At 42.5% G+C, this 21,316-nt stretch overlaps 1 protein-coding gene across 2 annotated transcripts; it reads left to right on the top strand.

The window, feature by feature from the left end:
- The first annotated feature begins 12,300 nt into the window (after positions 1–12,300).
- Positions 12,301–20,779, top strand: LOC135982249 (uncharacterized). 2 transcript variants are annotated; one of them, XM_065588020.1, is made up of 3 exons: positions 12,301–12,438; positions 18,618–19,226; positions 20,155–20,779. In XM_065588020.1, the coding sequence occupies exons 2-3, from the start codon at positions 18,665–18,667 to the stop codon at positions 20,670–20,672; spliced, it is 1,080 nt and encodes a 359-aa protein (XP_065444092.1). In that variant the 5' UTR covers positions 12,301–12,438; positions 18,618–18,664; the 3' UTR covers positions 20,673–20,779. The 2 variants fall into 2 exon arrangements, with proteins under 2 accessions (XP_065444092.1, XP_065444093.1); XM_065588021.1 differs by lacking the exon at positions 12,301–12,438 and having other exon boundaries at positions 18,533–19,226.
- Positions 20,780–21,316: the final 537 nt, after the last annotated feature.

Below are 21,316 nucleotides of genomic sequence, written 5' to 3'. Positions count from 1 at the left end.
TGGACTGAATAAGTAATTTGTCAAATTACAAGCTATAGTTATGCTTACTTTGTGGAAATTACCACAGAAAAGTATACTATGATGAGAAACAACCAATTCTTATAACTACACAGTAATCACAATCATTGCTGCTTGTATCATAGGGTTACATTCCTATTCAGAAATTTAAATTATAGTAGAGATGACTTTCATGTCAACATATGCAGACATTTTTCCCATGAGTAATAACTGATGTAGCAATGATGAACCACAATTGGTATAAATATCTTTTGATGCTGTTTCAAAGCACTAAGGTCATAGATTTCGATTAATGAGAACGAAAGACAGTCAACTGTTTATCTCTTTCATAAAGGAGCCTCTCAATGCTTTCTGAGCTAATCGGTATCATTGGTGTTTATCAGAGTTATACTGGCAAAACATGTAGTGCTGATCACTCTCAATTCCCAGTGAGGTCAAAAGTTGCACCTTCCAGCACTGGTACATGAGACAGAGAAGGTGACAGTCACCAAAAGTGGGAATGGGGCTGGTGCCTCAAAAAGCCCTTTTAAAGAGACTGGTCAGGTTGGACACACTAGGTCTTTTTTCATTCCCTCAGTGAGTCATTTAAAAATCACATTTCCTCTCTCCAACCAACCACTGCTTCAGTGACTGATCTGAGAGAGAAACATATGTGTGAAATCATTAATATCTATAAGAAATTAGATGGAGGGAAATTCAAACTTGGGGCCAAAGCTTCTTGTCAGTCTTTCTAAATGAGTGAGATGGAAAGATAGGGGAACTGCAAAATAGCTCATTTTAAGCAGAGCAACCTTTATGAAATATTTGGGTTTGAAGGCAACTAAAAAACTTCAGTGCAAGAAATTTAGTGAACCTGATGGCTTTCAAATGTCTCATTGTGTTGCTATAATGCTGTTAAAATTAGCTTGTCCAGGGGGAAAAAAGTCTACAGAGTAAGAGAATTCTGCATATAACTATGCTGTATGGACTACCTGTCTTCTATAAATAAACAGGCATGTACCCCTCTCTTTAAATTTAGACTTTGGAGAACCCCAAATAAGAATATTGACAGACGTATGAATTGGGCTGTGAGTTGTCTCTTGTTCTTTTTTCAAAGTAGCAGCCGTGTTAGTCTGTATCCGCAAAAAGAACAGGAGTACTTGTGGCACCTTAGAGACTAACAAATTTATTAGAGCATAAGCTTTCGTGGACTACAGCCCACTTCTTCGGATGCATGTCTCTCTACCACCCTTCCCTGGGTAGGGAAGTCAAATCAGCTTGGGGTTGTCTTGTACATGTGGAGCCAAAATTACAAGCCCCCAAGCAGTCATTTGTGTTTCTTACACATAAGGCAGTCCTGATCCATCTGTACTTGGCCTCAGCTCAGCATCTTCTAAGAGGATCATTCATAGTTTTTCTTTGTAGCCTATGGCAAAGATTTATGTTAGATGACAACATGTGGGAAGATGCTGAGAAGTGAAGGGTGCTCCCTGTTTTCAGCTCTGCCTATGGCTCTGCTGGTAGCTTTACATGTCTTCAGGGGTTACCCAGAGCTGCTGAAATGTTGCCAGTTTCTGGGATAACAACCAGAAATTCTTCAATGTTGTCTCTTAGGAAAGAGGAAATTGTTTACAAGAGGCCAAGTGATCTACTTCATTACACAGTTCAGCCTCTGTCCGTTATCATCTATAAATAAATCTTGTAGGGAAATGCTCTTAGCAGTCAGATACAATGAGCCCATTCAAATATGCTGTGTCATTTTTGCTAGACACCATACTGTGCTGCAAGGAGCAGGAGAAAAGTTCTGTTTGTACTGAGCAGAGACAGCATAATGTATTTGTGAGTCTAAACATACCGTTGAACTGTAACTAAACTCCATAACTGATAGTCTGTCCACAGGCCAACAATATATACAAACGATAATGCAGAGGCATGGGGTGATTATAAGACTTTAATTCCACTGAGGATCAGCCAATGAATTAAACTAAAAAGGCAAAATGTTGGTAATGTGTACACTATGAAACCATCAGAATGTATAGCTGGTTCATGGAGGTTAGATCCATCAATGACTGTTAGCCAAAGTGGTCAGGGATGTACCCCCATGCTCTGGGTGTCCCTAAACCTCTGACTGCCAGAAGCTGGGACTGGATAACAGGGGATGGATCACTTGATAATTGCCCTTTTCTATTCATTCCTTCTGAAGCACCTGGCATTGGCCATTGTTGGAAGACAGGACACTGGGTTAAATGGACCTTTGGTCTGACCCACTCTGGCCATTCTTATATTCCAATCACTGTAAGTTATAATCATGGTCTCATAGATGTAATGTACATTTTTGAACACCCATGCAAAAATTTGGAGCAACCAGTTTTAAGTTAGATGAATGAAGTTTAATGCATTCTATTTGGTTTTCAAATTTTTAGCAATTGCACACTATAACGCAAACAACTCCATTTTTAAAAATCAAATTTAGCAGCCAATTAGCCCTTAATGAGAATCAAATCTTCTCCCTGTTTTTAAAAAAGCCATTTAAATAATGACTTTATGATGACAGACATTTTATAATTCTGCTCTGGGAAAATACATTATGTAACATTCCATTTGAATTTTTGTGGTTGTCGGAAACAGAATGTCAGATTGAAAATATAGCCTCTGAGAAAATCTATCTGGGTGGTTATTAAATTCAACTCTGCCACAGAGGGTTTATTCACAGATGCCATTTTGAATCCCATATTCTCAAACTGGTGATAATCAAAGACTTTGTATTGTCCCATCTTTTATATTTATTTTATTGAGGACAAATGTTGGCAAATTCACTATTCTGTCATTGACATTTAACAGGGGAAAGGCTATTAGATCTTGAGACTTTTCTATGTTTTGTAAAGTACACTATATTCTCTCATGTGTCTAAGGTAAAATTCTCATTCACCTTAGTGGTAGAAGAGATCGAGCAAGATTGAACACTTTTGAAAATCTCACCCTACAAGTTTTAATCATAGTGAGCACTGCTCAGGAATTTTGCCCAACAGTTAATAACTCTCCTTGGCTTTGTAATGTTTTAACCTATGCCCTTTTTTAAAAAAAATGTGGTCCATGCCCACAGCTGATGTACACCAGCCAAGGATCTTTATCATGCATTGGGAATGGGAGTAGATGAATGGTCATTCTGGTTTCTTACAGAAGACAAAAGGTCAGATGCTCAGCTGGTGTAAATTAGCATAGCTCCACTGAAGTCAAGTGCCAGTAAACACAATAGATCTATGACCACATTTGGGAGAAGTTGTGACTTATGTACTGTTCTGTTTAACACATGTGACCCGTTTCATATCAGTGAGCAGAATGCTCACTGATGAGCTTTTCTATTACGTGTCACTTGATCTTCTTTGTGCCTACTGCTATCATTTTTCAGGCTTCTTTTTTTTTTAAAAAAAGCTGTAAATAGCCCTATTTAATAAAGGGCAGTGAATCTTATAGCTGTCTTGAACTGTATCCAACTCAGAAAAGCAACTTAGGACTTCTGAAAACCTTTAATCTGCTCCAATCAAGCCATGTGTTATGACATCATCTGAAAGCCTAAGATATTATTACTTCACTGTAACTCATGCCAAACTATGTCCGGCTACTAATCCATTTAGCATACAGGCTCCTAACATTTGTCTGAACCAACAAATCCATAAATGTCTTATGTAAGGGAATATCATAGGGGAAATCAGTTCCGTCCTTGGAGTCTCATCACAATCATCCTACACTACTGGCCAGCTAAGGCCACTACTAAAAAGATTACCTCAGGCTATCACATTTTTATTCACCCAGAATAAAACTTTTTTGTGTTAACTGGGACAGATCAAGGCCTTGATTCTTCACTCCATCCAGGCTCAGCTCAGAGAAAGAGGGCCTGCAGACAGCTTGCTGCAGCTCACTGATTCAGGGCTGCCCTAGCCCCAGGCCCCCAGCATGAGTTAGGGCTGCTCCTTCTCCTTATCAGGAGCAGGAGAGCTGTTGATACAGTAAGTAGCAACGCTGTCCCTGCAAGCTTTCCACCAGCAAGAGTTCCTCTACTCAGGGGAGAAGTATCCACCAGCTGCCTCTGGACAGTGCAATGCCACTTTTCACTGCTTCCACAGAGCAAATGGCCTCAGTGGAGCAGAGAATCCGTCCTCAGTACTTTTAGAAAGTGAGCAGCACATATGCTTGGCTAAGCGTCTCCCCTCTTTACTACCCTCACTGCTTATGGTTTTGTTTCTTTCCATATTGTGCAGCGGGGAGCCCTTGTAGTTAACTTACAAATGATGATGTGTTGGTAGGCATGGCCAAATCTCAGAAAGGTTGGGTTCAGTTTGTTTAAGCATCCAAAAGTTGCAATTAATTTTGGATATGCATTGGGACTGTCCAAATTGCTTGAAACTGTGAAATTAGACTGGAAATCTCTCAGGAACGTTCTTTCTCATAGAATCTTTAGCTTTTCAAGCTCTGGCTAGGAATCAGAAATGAAAAGCCCCTAGGAGACATTTCACAACCTTAAAGTTTGGTTTAAGTTAAAGCTAAGTGTGTGAAGGTCTCAGAAAGGTCTTTTATTTTTTTCGGAATAGGTTTGTCTGGCCCTTGCTGCAGGAATCCTATTTTAGGATCTCCTGGAACAATAGACAGAACTAGACAAATAACACTGAAATTGATACTCTTTTAGACACATGCAAAGGGTCATGAAGAAAAAGATACTTAACAGCTAAAGAACATAGGTCTTGTCACACATGGAAATGGACAAAATGGTTCTTAGTTATACACATTAAGCAGGTCTTTATTCAAGCAAACATTTCTGTACTTGACTTCAGTGGAGCTACTCACATGCTTGAAGTTAAGCATGTGCTTATGCTGGATTGGGACCTTAATGCTATACCTAACAAATCATGAAGTCAATATTAGTTTACAAAACCACAGAAGTAAGATTTTTTTAGATAGAGGGTACAAGATTACATTCTTAATTACAGGAGAAAATAAGGGTCGAGCATAAGACAAGAGACAAAGAAATGGGAAATATTAGATGGACCTAGCAATATTCTTTTAACTCATTGATACTCACTTTGTTTTATATTTGTTTCCTCACTTGCATGTTGTGACGAACTGGGACTGTTCTTACTGTGGTCTTTAAATGCTGACAGGGGAGTGTGGCTAGGATAGTCTGCATTGGGGGATGGGAGACTGACCAATGGAGAATACCTGAGCATGTAACATGAGAACCCAGGAAGGGGTTAGAGGCCAGGTGACACCTTTGCCCGGGAAACTGAACAAAGGCTGTGGGAGGGATCGCTGAAGAGAGAGTTTTCAGGAGCTGGCTGGTGATATGGCTGGAAGGCAGATGGGGCTCTGACCTCGCAAGGGGGCTGGGGCGCCCTGGGACCCCAAGATGGACCTAACTGAGGGGGGTCCTGTTGTCTGTGCCTGCACGACCTGTCTTGGACTGTATTCCTGTTGTCTAAATAAACCTTCTGCTTTACTAGCTGGCTGAGAGTCATGGTGAATCGCAGGAAGCCGGGGGTGTAGGGCCCTGAGTCCCCCATACTCCGTGACACACATGTTATGTCTACAAGGATCTCCTAATGCATGAAATGCTGTGTTGTGTTTTGTCTTCTAAAATGAGCAGATCTTGCACTGACTATCTTGAGATGTGAGTTTTAATTAGCTACTGTGCATATAGTTCATGCAGTAATATTCTTTTCAAGCTGACAGCAATCCAGCCGTAGCTTTAGGCAGCTGTAGCTTTTAGTGTTATAGCCAGCAATGTATTCACTTCCTTTGGCCAGCTCTGACTTTTAAATACTGCAGCATTGTTTAGGGTGCAAAAAATAGTATTCACTGTGTAATTTTAATTGAAAAGAGCAACCCATAATCAATAGAGGATGCATTTATTACAACCATATCTCTTATTTATTAATATGCAGCTTTTCAGCTCCTGCTAACATCTCTTATTATTTTTCAACATTAGGTAAAAATGGAAATAATTATTTATTAAACACTCTAAAACTGGCAGGTGTGATAAATCAGTACCATAACAACATATTATTGCTTATGCCTGTTTAAAAGTCCTGTATGAGCTATTGTATTTGGATAGTATCAGGAGGTAGCCGTGTTAGTCTGTATCCACAAAAACAACAAGGAGTCTGGTGGCACCTTAAAGACTAACAGATTTATTTGGGCATAAGCTTTCATGGGTTAAAAACCTCACTTCTTAAGATACATGGCTTCTGAAGAAGTGAAGTTTTTTTACCCACAAAAGCTTATGCCCAAAAAAATCTGTTAGTCTTTAATGTGCAACCAGACTCCTTGTTGTGTTTGTATTTGGATAGTGAATATTATGACATAACTTTCCTCATACCAATGTTCTGCCACTACACTCAATATTCCATAATCAAACACACTGTGGTACATCATACAAGTACTGATGATTGAATACGTTGAGACATTGTGTCTCTGAGAGCAGAGTGTAATATTGAAATTAATGTAATTTTTGTAATCATCTACCCAGTAAATTTACTAAAGATTGTTCTCAACTGAAGTCAGATAAATAGAACTAGTAACCACCAGATGACACTTTCTGAACACTTTCTTTGTAGCTATTCAGAATCATGCACTCATGGCTTTCAATTTTTATCAAGAGACTCGAGTCAATCAATGAATACTGAAAATGAAGCTGCATCCCACACTAACAAATCAAATCAGCAGCATTTAGACAATCAATAACACTTGTTCACATGAAAACAAAAGGTTTTTAATCATAAGGAACTTTGTACAGAAGAGACAAAAGTGGTTTTTCTACTTCTATTAAGTCTCTTGCAAGCAGAGTCAAGTTTCTGCCTGAAATAAGAGGAATTTAGCTAAATCTATGGCAGACAAATTAATAAATCTGGTCTGATGCAAAAAGGCATTATTAATTTAAATTTTAGTCCCACATAAGTAAATACAATTTGGCATTCAGCCCCCTGAGACTGACAGGGCTGCCCAGAGGATTCAGAGGGCCTGGGGCAAAGCAATTTTGGGGGCCCCTTCCATAAAAAAAAGTTGCAATACTATAGAATACTATAGTCTCATGGGGGCCCCTGTGGGGCCCGGGGCCTGGGGCAAATTGCCCCACTTGCTTCCCCCCCCCCCCGGGGCTGCCCTGGAGACTGATCTGATTGAGCAGTGCTCTTTCGCACTCCAGAGTCTCAGAAACCCTGCAACACAAGCCTTGAGAGAAGCCTTGCATCAGAAGAAGTGAGGTTTTTACCCACAAAAGCTTATGCCCAAATAAATCTGTTAGTCTTTAAGGTGCCACCAGATTCCTTGTTGTTTTTGTAGATACAGACTAACACAGCTACCCCCTGATACTTGAAGCCTTGAGAGAGAAGCTCTGCTACAGCAAAGATCTAGGCCCAAGCTGTTAGCCACCATACTCCCTGCCAATGCCATTACCAAATTATTAACTCATACCATCCCCACTAAAATGACAGTTTCAACACTGATGATTTAAACAAGTCATAATAGGTGGTATTAACACTTTTGATAAACAGTGAATTGATCTTTCTACGGTACTTTGCTGTACATGTGTGGATAAGCCATTCTTTTCTACTTGACTTTTAACAGCTGCTACAGGTCAAAATCACTGTGTCCTGTAAATAAAACAGGCTTCACAGATTTGCATTTTGACCCTTCCTACTCTCTCACTTTCTCTCTGAGACTCACTGAATTCCTAGATTGGAATGGTGTTTGAATGCATTTAACCAACAGAGAGAGAGAGAGAGACAGACAGACAGACATAGAATCTGGAACATGCTGACACACGTGATTCTTTTCTGCTTACAGAATCACCTATCATCCTCATACATAAGGCATACCACAGAATAACACTTTGTAGTGATTCAGTGCTATTATCCAAACAATTTAGTAGTTCAATCAACATAGACCATGATGAACATTTTTTGTCCTACAGGGTAACCACAACTCTATCTACACTTTCTCATTGCCCTCGATTGCCAAAGGTTAGAGCCTTTTGGGATTTGACAGTTTTCCCTGCTTGATATCCATCAGCAGTGTTGAAGTGATCCTGACAGCTCTTCTAGAAAAATGGCAATGATTACTAAAGTCTCAACTTTCACTTTTAACCATGGAATGGCAGATGAGTGGAACAAAGTCACATGAACTCTCCAAGAATCCACTAATAAGCTCACATTCAGGCATAACCACTTTATCCACATTGCATTAATAAATCTTCCCAGCATACTATAATTCAGTCCTGAGCTGTAACTATTTAGGAAAGGCCACTTTGGAGGATAGGACTGACCTTGATAAATTTGAGAATTGTTCTGAAATCAACAAGATAAAATTTATTAAAGACAAGTCCAATGTACTATACTTAGGAAGGAAAAATGAAATGCATAACTCAAAATTGGAATAGGCAATAATACTGTAGAAAAGGTTCTAGGTGTTATAGTGTTTCACAAATTGAATATAAGTCAACAATGTGATGGAGTTGCAAAAAAGATTAATATTAATAAGAGCTATATTAATAAGACTGTCGTGTGCAAGACACAGGAGGTAATTGGCCTGCTCTACTCAGCAATGGTGAGGCCTCAGCTGGAGAACTGTGTCTGGTTTTGGGTGCCACATATAAAGAAAGATGTGGACAACATGCAGAGAGTCCAGAGGACAGCAAAAAAATGATAAAAGGTTTAGAAAACCTGACCTATGAGGAAAGGTTTAATACACTGGGCATTCAGTCTTGAGAAAAGAAGACTGATGGGGCACCTGATAGCCTACAAATATGCTAAGGGCTGTTATAAAGAGGATGATGATCTACTGTTCTTCATGCTCACTGAAGGTAGAACAAGAAGCAATGGGCTTAATGGAGGGAGATTTGGGTTAGATATTAGGAAAACTTTCTAATTATAAGAATAGTTATGCATCGAATATGTTACCAAAGGAGATTGTGGAATTGGAGGTTTTTAAGAACAGGTTGAACAAACACCTGTCAGATATGGTCTAGTTTACTTGGTCCTGTCTCAGCATGGGGGGACAATCCAGATGACCTCTCAAAGTCACTTCCAGCCCTACATTCTACGATTCTATCAGTCATGTACAAAATATTATTAATACAATCATTTTCATTGCATTCTGGCACATAGACTACACATTCAGAAGAAAGAGGAACTAGAAAGGCAATGAAGCACAAACACTGACATCAGCTAAAAGAAGGGCTAATTCCCAAAAAGTCTTTTCCATCTGCACTACCTCTACTAAACACAGAATAGTGTATAATGTAGACTCTAAATTGTTAAAATAGCCATGTACTATTAAAGTTAATTATGACTGGTGCTCTCAGAATAAATGACATCTGAGAGTAAATAACATCTTGAAGGAAATTGTTACAAGTGAGTAAATGGTTGTATGCACAGATCTTATGTAAGTAGTTCCATATCACACTTTGAAAGGGGATCTGTTGCTGTTTCCCAGCACTGTAAAGCACATAGTGACACCAGAAATCAGGAAGTGTCAGATTTTGTTTACAAGGGCTACAATTGGAAATCTATCCTTTGAAATCTGCTAAACTGGCTTTTTTTAATGGGTTGGAGAGATTACTAAGCACTTAATAATATAGAAGGCCTCTTCACACAAGTAAACAGTAAAGTTATACAGCATATAGTGAAACAGTAAGCTATTATAACTATGGATTGACTTACTCTAAGTCCAAGATCTTAATTGCTTACTGATCTATGATTTTTTTTTGTGATAGTACCCAGTTTGCAAGTGTCCAATATATCCATCTTTTCCTAAATAACACACAAATGGGAAGGCAGCATAGTCTAGTGGATTGAGCAGGGAAGTGGAAATCCGGGATTCTGGGATCTGAGCTTAGCTTGCTTTGTGACGTTAGGCAAGACACTTATTGTGCTTATTTCCCCATCTTTAAAATGGGAGTAAGCTGTTACCTCCTTCACATATGTATTGACAGACATAATTAATGTTTGTATAGTTCTTTAAGATTGTCAAATGAAAGAGAAAATAAAAATTAGTGCTAAACACCATCCTATCCTTTAATTCTTCTACCTTGTCCCAAAAACTTCATCCATTGAAGACGGTTTCTCGTAAGCTAAAGATAAAGCAGCGGAGGTGAAAAGCTTTTGCTCATATCCCTGGAGTAGATGCACTAGTCTAGAAAGCAAGAAATCTAAGGTAGTCCTAGCTGAATGAAATTCAGGGAAACTGTGAGATTTTGAGTCCAACCAGTCATTTGTGAACCAGTCCCTGGCTTTGCAAATATACCATATTGGGTATTTGAAAATACTGAATAAATAAGACAACTGAACAACTGGCAGTCTGCAAGTCATTGTGTAGTATACTATATTGATATTCAGTCTTTGAGTTAGAAGTTTGTCATTTTCTTGTTTTTAACTGGTTTACTGAAACTCTTTAAAAATAAAATAACAAATTACAAATGGCATACAATGGATAATGCATTTCCAATAGAAACCTGCAAAACCTTAATCAGTATCAGTGGCCGTTCAAATATTTGCAAATTTGGAAAACTCTGACTTCATGAACATCAGTGAATCAAGTCTGAGATGTTTTTTCATTAATATATTTGTGATTCAATTTTTTACATTACTCAACCATCCCTACCCTGGCCTGGATTCCCCTGCATCAGTGACATGATCTAAGCCACTGCACAGTTCTGAAATATATTCCATAGCTTAGAAAAAATGCCTATAATTATTACAGTTAATGCAAGAAGACTAACATAAGGTCTGTGAAGTAACCTTATACAGTCAATGTTATTAAAATCTTCTGCTGCACTGTGGTGTGTGCAGCATAAACTATACTTAAAATGGAGAATACTATTAATAATGTGGTTAATTTAGCTACATCAGGTAATAAATATCAAGATTTTAATGGGACCCCCAGTATTTGGATAGCATTTTATAATAAAATGGCTAACAGTCTGACTGTGTGCCCAGTGGAGTCAATGGAAAAGTTCCCATTAACTTTAATGGTGCAAGATCAGGCCTTAAAATGTCAACAATTCTTCATCTTGAAAAACATTTTTACCTAGGAAATAGAGGGGAAGGACAAAATGTCTTGCATGATTGTCATAGGCTGTGTCAATTCGCTTTAAAATATTTTGTATCAAAAAAAGCTTCTGTTTTGTAAATTCATTGTGTTTTAGATATCATGTAAGACAGGACTATACTTCATGTCAAATAGAAAATACATGCTGTTTGTATTATAAAGGTGAATAATTCAAAGGATTTTCAGTAAATGTGCAATTTTTAAATGTTTCCCTTCATCTCTGGTAATTTAGATAAAACAGCAGAACATTTTTGCAGACGCCAGGAGAGTCACTGATAATGAATGATTTTTCTTTGAAAAATAAATGGCAATAAGAAACAACAAATTCAGTTAAAATAGGGATTAGCATTTGTCAGACTCATTAATCCGGACATTTTACTAGATATATCAGCCTCCTTACTTCGTGTGACAAATTTGCCCAGAGAGGAATTCTCTGATTCAGCACCTTTCTATTTCGTTCCATAGCTGGAACTAGGTGGAAGCATTGAAAGATGTATATATTTTTTGAAAGCCATGAACATTTCTTCTTCGATTTCACCGCATTGCCTTTTCCCAAAATGTGTGATATAGCTGTCACAACCCTTCTGTAGTAATCAGAGGACTAGGGACATTCAGATATTGGCCAAATGAAGTAACCGCAATGGCAGTTTGCCAGAAGGCTGATTGATGTAGCAAGTCTGCAGAAAAAAGTGCAAATCGAAGCAAACCTGACTTCCATATTAAGAGTAAAGTATAGCTGAGGGATAAACACCCTGCTGTTGTGCGGTATTTGGTGTTCAGCCTTCACTTGACCACGCTGCTCTTGTGAGTTCAAAATTCCAATCCTAAAAAAGTCAATGATTTCTCAGGGCAGTTGTCCAGTTTGTTGTTTAAGGCTGATTCGATCACATTCTGAGTAGCAGTCCAAGCCTAAGCATTCTTCAGTGTCTGATAATGCAAAATGTTATTGATAGCCTCTGAATGAAAGAGCTTTTCCTTTTCTGGGATGCAATTTCTACTTTTCCTCTTGGATAAGCAAACCCTTCTGTAATGTTCGTATTTAGAATCATGCAGCTAGACAAATTTAGGGGGACTGTGATTGCTTAGTCACGCTAATATTTTTGTTGAAAAGGAGTGAAGTTTAAATGAAGAGTCCAAGCCTAGGTTAATGGTTACATGCACATACAAGGAACTTAATGGACATTCAACTGTCACAAATTCTAAAGTGTTCTGAGTAGCCGGGACGTAATAAAGGAGAATCAACCTCCACCTGATTCACCTCTTCAGGATCAGGATATAAAGACCATATATATATAACTGAAGACAGTCAGAAAAATGGCCCTAATATCTGCATCTGATTTAAAGGTTAGTCCCATCACTGCTCTGTTTTGCTTTGTGGGTGCATAAAAGCAACATCAGCCAATGGGGGGGGGGGAGGCATAGCTCAGGGGATTGAGCATTAGCCTGCTAAATCCAGGGTTGTCAGTTCAATCCTTGAGGGAGCCATTTAGGGATCTAAGGCAAAATCTGTCTGGGGATTAGTCCTACCTTGAGCAGCAGATTGGACTAGATGACCTCCTGAGGTCCCTTCCAACCCTGATATTCTATGTCTAAATCATTTACACTCAATTTCTTGTAAATCCCAATTATTTAAGTCACTTATTTACTGTTATATAGTTTCCATTCTGACACATTGTTAAAATACATAAATCCAGAGCATAATGTACATGTATAAATGTCTATCCCATACAAATCCTGAATAAATACTTGCCTCTAACCAACAAACTGGCAGATCAGCAGAAAAAAACTGCAACTGAAAATATACATTGAAATATAAAATATAACTGAGCTCCTCTCCCCAGTCCTATAAATTACATGAACATCAGGGCTGGAAACAACTTCCAGTCCTCATAAAGATCATTTTAAGGGCTTCAGACTAGCAGCAATGTGTATGGGAACAGTCACAGAGCCAGATCTTCAGCTGTTGTAAATTCAGTTGCCTTAACTTAAGGTCAGACTAGATGATCTAAATGGTCCCTTCTGGCCCTAGCTGTATGAAATGAAATCTATGAAATTCCATTGAGGATCTCCTGCAGCTGGGGATTTAGCCTACAAGCCTTTATAACATCAAAATAACATAGAATCATAGAATATCAGGGTTGGAAGGGACCTCAGGACGTCATCTAGTCCAACCCCCTGCTCAAAGTAGGACCAATTCCCAACTAAATCATCCCAGCCAGGGCTTTGTCAAGCCTGACCTTAAAAACCTCTAAGGAAGGAGATTCCACCACCTCCCTAGGTAACCCATTCCAGTGCTTCACCACCCTCCTAGTGAAAAAGTTTTTCCTAATATCCAACCTAAACCTCCCCCACTGCAACTTGAGACCATTACTCCTTGTTCTGTCATCAGATACCATTGAGAACAGTCTAGCTCCATCCTCTTTGGAACCCCCTTTCAGGTAGTTGAAAGCAGCTATCAAATCCCCCCTCGTTCTTCTCTTCTGCAGACTAAACAATCCCAGTTCCCTCAGCCTCTCCTCATAAGTCATGTGCTCCAGCCCCCTAATCATTTTTGTTGCCCTCCGCTGGACTCTTTCCAATTTTTCCACATCCTTCTTGTAGTGTGGGACCCAAAACTGGACACAGTAATCCTGATGAGGCCTCATCCATGTCGAATAAAGGGGAACGATCACATTCCTCGATCTGCTAGCAATGCCCCTACTTATACAGCCCAAAATGCCATTAGCCTTCTTGGCAACAAGAGCACACTGTTGACTCATATCCAGCTTCTCGTCCACTGTGACCCCTAGGTCCTTTTCTGCAGAACTGCTACCTAGCCATTCGGTCCCTAGTCTGTAACAGTGAATGGGATTCTTCCGTCTTAAGTGCAGGACTCTGCATTTGTCCTTGTTGACAAACCTCATCAGGTTTCTTTTGACCCAATCCTCTAATTTGTCTAGGTCCCTCTGTATCCTATCCCTACCCTCCAGTTTATCTACCACTCCTCCAGTTTAGTGTCATCTGCAAACTTGCTGAGAGTGCAGTCCACGCCATCCTCCAGATCATTAATGAAGATATTGAACAAAACCAGCCCCAGGACCGACCCTTGGGGCACTCCACTTGAAACTGGCTGCCAACTAGACATGGAGCCGCTGATCACTACCCGTTGAGCCCGATGATCTAGCCAACTTTCTATTCACCTTATAGTCCATTCATCCAGCCCATACTTCTTTAACTTGGCGGCAAGAATACTGTGGGAGACCGTATCAAAAGCTTTGCTAAAGTCAAGGAATAACACATCCACTGCTTTCCCCTCATCCACAGAGCCAGTTATGTCCTCATAGAAGGCAATTAGGTTAGTCAGGCATGACTTGCCCTTTGGTGAATCCATGTTGACTGTTCCTGATCACTTTCCTCTCCTCTAAGTGCTTCAGAATTGATTCCTTGAGGACCAGCTCCATGATTTTTCCAGGGATTGAGGTGAGGCTGACTGGCCTGTACTTCCCTTTTTTAAAGATGGGCACTACATTAGCCTTTTTCCAGTCATCCGGGACCTCCCCTGATCGCCGTGAGTTTTCAAAGATAATGGCCAATGGCTCTGCAATCACATCTGCCAACTCCTTTAGCACCCTCGGATGCAGCGCATCCGGCCCCATGGACTTGTGCACGTCCAGTTTTTCTAAATAGTCCCGAACCACTTCTTTCTCCACAGAGGGCTGGTCACCTTCTCCCCATACTGTGCTGCCCAGTGCAGAAATCTGGGAGCTGACCTTGTTCATGAAGACTCCTCCCCGGTCATTTGTCCAATCTTCCACTTCTTGTAAGCTTCTTTTTTGCGTTTAAGATCAGCAAGGATTTCACTGTTAAGCCAAGCTGGTCGCCTGCCATATTTACTGTTCTTTCTACACATCGGGATGGTTTTTTCCTGTAACCTCAATAACAATTCTTTAAAATACAGCCAGCTCTCCTGGACTCCTTTCCCCTTCATGTTATTCTCCCAGGGGATTCTGCCCATCAGTTCCCTGAGGGAGTCAAAGGCTGCTTTTCTGAAGTCCAGGGTCCGTATTCTGCTGCTCTCCTTTCTTCTTTGTGTCAGGATCCTGAACTCGACCATCTCATGGTCACTGCCTCCCAGGTTCCCATCCACTTTTGCTTCTCCTACTAATGCTTCCCAGTTTGTGAGCAGCAGGTCAAGAAGAGCTCTGCACCTAGTTGGTTCCTCCAGCGCTTGCACCAGGAAATTGTCCCCTACACTTTCCAAAAACTTCTTGGATTGTCTGTACACCGTTGTATTGCTCTCCCAGCAGATATCAGGGTGATTAAAGTCTCCCATGAGAACCAGGGCCTGCGATCTAGCAACTTCTGTTAGTTGCCGGAAGAAAGCCTCGTCCACCTCATCCCCTTGGTCTGGTGGTCTATAGCAGACTCCCACCACGACATCACCCTTGTTGCTCTCACTTCTAAACTTAATCCAGAGACTCTCAGGTTTTTCTGCAGTTTCATACCGGAGCTTTGAGCAGTCATACTCCTCTCTTACATACAATGCAACTCCCCCACTTTTTCTGCCCTGCCTGTCCTTCCTGAACAGTTTATATCCATCCATGACAGTATTCCAGTCATGTGAGTTATCCCCAAGTCTCTGTTATTCCAATGACATCATAGTTCCTTGACTGTGCCAGGACTTCCAGTTCTCCCTGCTTGTTTCCCAGGCTTCTTGCATTTGTGTATAGGCACTTAAGATAACTCGCTGATTGTCCCGCTTTCTCAGTCTGAGACAGGAGTCCTCCCCTCTTGCATTCTCCTGCTCATGCTTCCTCCCGGTATCCCATTTCCCCACTTACCTCAGGGCTTTGGTCTCCTTTCCCCGGTGAAAGAGTATCAGGCGAGAGAGATTTTCCATTAGGGCCAAGGGCTGCACTGGTTATACTGTATGCCTGAAGAGACAAGGAATCCCTGCTGAAACAGCTCCTGAAAGCTTTCCCCAAGAGTCAACATTAGTGGACTCTAAAAACATGGGGTGGAATTGTGCCCACGGTTACTGAGGCACTTTTGTAAGTCCCACCCATGATCAGTTCTGACTGCATCAGTCTAAAATGAGCAGTTTGTGAATATACATAAGAGGTTGTTAGGAACTGAGGCTTGAGAAATATCAGCGCAGATCTCACAAAGCTCTACCTCAGAGGCAAGACACTAGTGCCTCACAGCCATTTTTAGCAACAGAAATAGGGCCCACACCTGTTTTCAGTTTTGATTAGATGTTTTGTTACAGTTAGGACCCACTGCACAGGTCTCTGATCATTTGGGCATGTGTCCAATGCTTTCTGTCATCCCGGTTTACTATAGGCGGCCTCCAAAGTGAGTAGAGAAAGTGATTTTGTGTTGGTCTTGTACTTCCAACTCATAAGTGGATCAGCCCAGGGGGCAACATTTTTGGTACTAGTTAGAGCAGGGGTGGCCAAACTATGGCCCAGGGGCCACATCCAGCCCTTCAGATGTTTTAATTCGGCCCTTGAGCCAGGGCCGCCGGGGGGGGGGCAAGTGAGGCAATTTGCCCCGGGCCCCACAGGGGCCCCCACGAGAATATAGTATTCTATAGTATTGAAACTTTTTTTTATGGAAGGGGCCCCTGAAATTGCTTTGCCCCAGGCCCCCTGAATCCTCTGGGTGGCCCTGCCTTGAGCTCCCACAGGGGAACAGGGTCCGGGCCTTGGCCCGCTCCAGCCCCATGCTGCCCCTGCCCCAAGCGCGGGAACCATGGTCAATGGGAGCTGCAGGGGCAGCGCCTGCGGACAGGGCAATGCGCAGAGCCACCCGGCCATCCCTCTGTGTAGGAGCCAGAGGGGGGACATGCCTCTGCTTCCGGGAGCTGCTTGAGGTAAGCACTGACCGGAGTCTACAGTTCTGTCTCCCTCCCGGGACCCAAGCCCCTTCCCCAGCCCTGATCCCTCTTCCGTCCTCCAAACCCCTTGGTACCAGCCTGGAGCACCCTCCTGCACCCCCAATCCCTCATCCCCAGCCCCACCTGAGAGCCCGCACCCCCAGCTGGTACCCTCACCCCCCCCACCCCAATCCCCAGCCTAGAGCCCCCTCCAGCACCCTGAACTCCTCATTTCTGGCCCCACCCCAGAGCCCACATCCCCAGTTGGAGGCTTCACCCCTTCCCACATCCCAACCCCCAATTTCATGAGCATTCATGCCCACCATACAATTTCCATACCCAGATGTGGCCCTCGGGCCAAAAAGTTTGCCCACTCCTGCGTTAGAGCAACAGAAAGTGTTATTAAATCACTGGACCCCAGAAAACACCAAGACTCAATGTTTGGCACAACAGAACCCAGACTGATTATTTTATTGTAATTCTAGTTAGAGCACCAGGGATCTAGCAGGGACAATCTACTAGAGTAAAATGCTAGGACAGTCTGAATGCAGTGTTCAGGCAAAGATTATATGGTAAGAGCAATAGTGCATATGACAGAGAAGAGTGAACCTTGAAGAACAATTAAGAAATAAAATCTCTTCTGCCAGATAACATCTGTTTCAGTAGCTGAAATTTAAGTCAATAGTGTCACCTAGTGACCAAATAGCAAAGGATTTTTTTTTAATGAAGCAATATAGCTGTGTAGTGTATGTCTAAAGAAATATCCTTTCTCTATTATTGGACATTCCCACCCATCTTCTCTCTCTCTGTTGCTTCAAGTTATTATTGGTAGCAATTATTTTCTAAACTGATCTCCCACAGATATCATTCTTTTAACAATATTTACTATATGTGATTAAGACATAAAATAGAAAACCAGAAGAGTTTCACAGCATGTCAGAAAATTTTCCCCTTGGTACTGAGACATTTTACATAAGCTATTTGAACATGTATTGGTTTATCTTGCGGTTAACCTGGAAACTGGCAAAAAATCAAGAACAAATTCCTAAACCTAAAGGAAACTCCCAGACCCTGTAATTCTCTCACCTTTACAGTCAGTTCTCTTTTCTATAATGTTAGGTTTGGCTGCTGTAAACTACCAGAAAGGGGTCAGTAAATTAAGGAAACGTTTTATGGAAAATCCTTGGAAAAGTGTATTTTGTGCATTTGGCCAGCACAGCTTCATCACTGTAAAAGCTGCATAAGGGAATCAATTTGTTGCTTGCTTATATTTGTAGATCTTTGGGCTTTCACCCAGTCTTGCAATGAAACCTAGCTGGCTTCAAGACTGAGGCCTGGTCTACACTACGAGTTTAGATCGACTTTAGCAGCATTAAATCGAATTAAGCCTGGACACGTCCACACAATGAAGCCCTTTCTTTCGACTTTAAGGGCCCTTTAAACAGGTTTCTTTACTCCACCTCCGACAAGGGGATTAGCGCTAAAATCGGCCTTTGCGGGTCGGATTTGGGGTAGTGTGGACGGAATTCAATGTTATTGGGCTCCGGGAGCTATCCCGCAGTGCTTCATTGTGACCGCTCTGGACAGCACTCTCAACTCAGATGCACTGGCCAGGTAGACAGGAAAAGCCCCGCAAACTTTTGAATTTCATTTCCTGTTTGCCCAGTGTGGAGAGCACAGGTGACCACGCAGAGCTCATCAGCACAGGTAACCATGATGGAGTCCCAGGATCGCAAAAGAGCTCCAGCATGGACAGAACGGGAGGTACGGGATCTGCTCGCCATATGGGGAGACGAATCAATGCTAGCTGAACTCCATAGCAGTAAACAAAATGGCAAAATATTAGAAAAAGTCTCAAAGGCCATGAAGGACAGAGGCCATAACAGGGACGCACAGCAGTGCCGCGTGAAAATTAAGGAGCTAAGGCAAGCCTATCACAAAGCCAGAGAGGCAAACGGAAGGTCCGGGGCAGAGCCGCAAACATGCCGCTTCTACGCGGAGCTGCATGCCTTTCTAGGGGGTGCAGCCACCACTACCCCAACCGTGTGCTTTGACTCCATCAATGGAGAAACACGCAACAGGGAAGTGGGTTCGGGGTACGTGGAAGATGATGATGATGATGATGAAGACAATGAAGATAGCTCACAGCAAGGAAGCGGAGAAACCGGTTTCCCCAACAGCCAGGATATGTTTATCACCCTGGACCTGGAACCAGTAACCCCCAAACTCACCCAAGGTGTGCTCCCAGACCCTGAGGGCACACCAGGGACCTCTGGTGAGTGTACCTTTGTAAATATTACACATGGTTTAAAAGCAAGCATGTTTAATGATTAATGATTAATTTGCCCTGGCAATCGCGGCCAGTACAGCTACTGGAAAAGTCTGTTAACGTGTATGGGGATAGAGCGGAAATCCTCCAGGGACATCTCCAGAAAGCTCTCTTTCATGTACTCCCAAAGCCTTTACAAAAGGTTTCTGGGGAGGGGTGCCTTATCCCATCCGCCATGGTAGGACACTTTACCACACCAGGCCAGTAGCACGTAGTCTGGAATCATTGCATAACAAAGCATGGCAGCGTATGGTCCCGGTGTTTGCTGGCATGCAGACAACATCCATTCCTTATCTCTCTTTGTTATCCTCAGGAGAGTGATATCATTCACGGTCACCTGGTTGAAATGGGGTGATTTTATTAAGGGGACATTCAGAGGTGCCCGTTCCTGCTCAGCTGAACAGAAATGTTCCCCACTGTTAGCCACGCGGTGGGGGGGAGGGGTGAAGTGATCATCCCAGAGAATTCGGGGTGTGGGGGGGGGGGTAGCTGGGTTTGTGCTGCATGTTAACCCGGAAACCCCAGCCCCTCCTTTTACATTGCAAACCCATTTTAAATGGCCAACCCAATGAGTCCTTAGTATGGGAAATGAGGGCGTTGCTGTTTGAAACCATTCCCACATGTTATGAAGGTTAAAAAGCCAAAAGACTGTGGCTTACCACGGCTGCCTGCAATCCAAATTCTGTTGCCTGGCACTGCGTGAGTGATCTCTCACACCAAACCAGCAGGCCCTCAATATAAGAGGAAAAATGCAACCTTGTAACGAAAGCACATGTGCTGTTTAATGTGAACAGCAAAATGTAACGTGAAAGAGTGTACCCATTGTTCTCTAAAATGTGTCTTTTTTAACCACCTCTCCCTTCTCCTCCACCAGCTCCAAATGTTTCTCCTTTGCAGAGGCTAGAGAAGATTAGAAGGAGAAAACGGCAGACTCGGGATGATATGTTCACGGAGCTCCAGATGTCCTCCCACGCTGAAAGAGCACAGCAGAATGCGTGGAGGCAGTCAATGTCAGAGTGCAAAAAAGCACAATATGAACGAGAGGAGAGGTGGCGGGATGAATCGCGTGCTAAACAGAGCAAGTGGCGGGCTGAAGATGATAGGTGGCATCAGCTTGCAGACAGAAGGCAAGAGTCGATGCTCCGGCTGCTGGAGCATCAAACTGATATGCTCCACGTATGGTTGAGCTGCAGGAAAGGCAGCAGGAGCAGAGACCGTCACTACAGCCCCTGGGTAACCAACAGCCCTCCTCCCCAAGTCCCATTGCCTCCTCACCCAGACGCCCAAGAACACGGTGGGGGGGCCTCCGGCCACCCAGTCACTCCACCCCAGATGATTGCCCGAGCATCTGAAGGCTGGCCTTCAATAAGTGTTAAAGTTTTAAAGTTTTAAACTGCAGTGTGTCCTTTTCCTTCCCTCCTCCCACACCCATCCCGGGCTACCTTGGCAATTATCCCCCTAGTTGTGTGATGAATTAATAAAGAATGCATGAATGAGAAGTAACAATGACTTTATTGCCTCTGCAAGTGGTGCTCGAAGGGGGGAGGGGAGGGTGGGGTGGTTGGTTTACAGGGAAGTAGAGTGAACCGGGGAGGGGGGTGGGGGGGGCGGAGGGTTCATCAAGGAGAAACAAACAGAAGTTTCACACCGTAGCCTGGCCAGTCACAAAACTGGTTTTCAAAGCTTCTCTGATGCGCACCGCACCCTGCTGTACTCTGCTAACCACCCTGGTGTCTGGCTGCACGTAATCAGCGGCCAGGCGATTTGCCTCAATCTCCCACCCCGCCATAAATGTCTCCCCCTTACTCTCACAGATATTGTGGAGTGCACACCAAGCAGCAATAACAATGGGGATATTGGTTTTGCTGAGGTCTATCCGAGTCAGTAAGCTGCGCCAGTGCACTTTTAAACGTCCAAATGCACATTCCACCACCCTTCGGCACTTGCTCAGCCTATAGTTGAACAGGTCCTACCTACTGTCCAGGCTGCCTGTGTACGGCTTCATGACCCATGGCATTAAGGGGTAGGCTGGGTCC

Source organism: Chrysemys picta, chromosome 3, assembly GCF_011386835.1.
Source record: "Chrysemys picta bellii isolate R12L10 chromosome 3, ASM1138683v2, whole genome shotgun sequence".
Classification (NCBI taxonomy): domain Eukaryota; kingdom Metazoa; phylum Chordata; order Testudines; family Emydidae; genus Chrysemys; species Chrysemys picta.
This window is presented reverse-complemented; position numbering and strand designations above follow the sequence as displayed.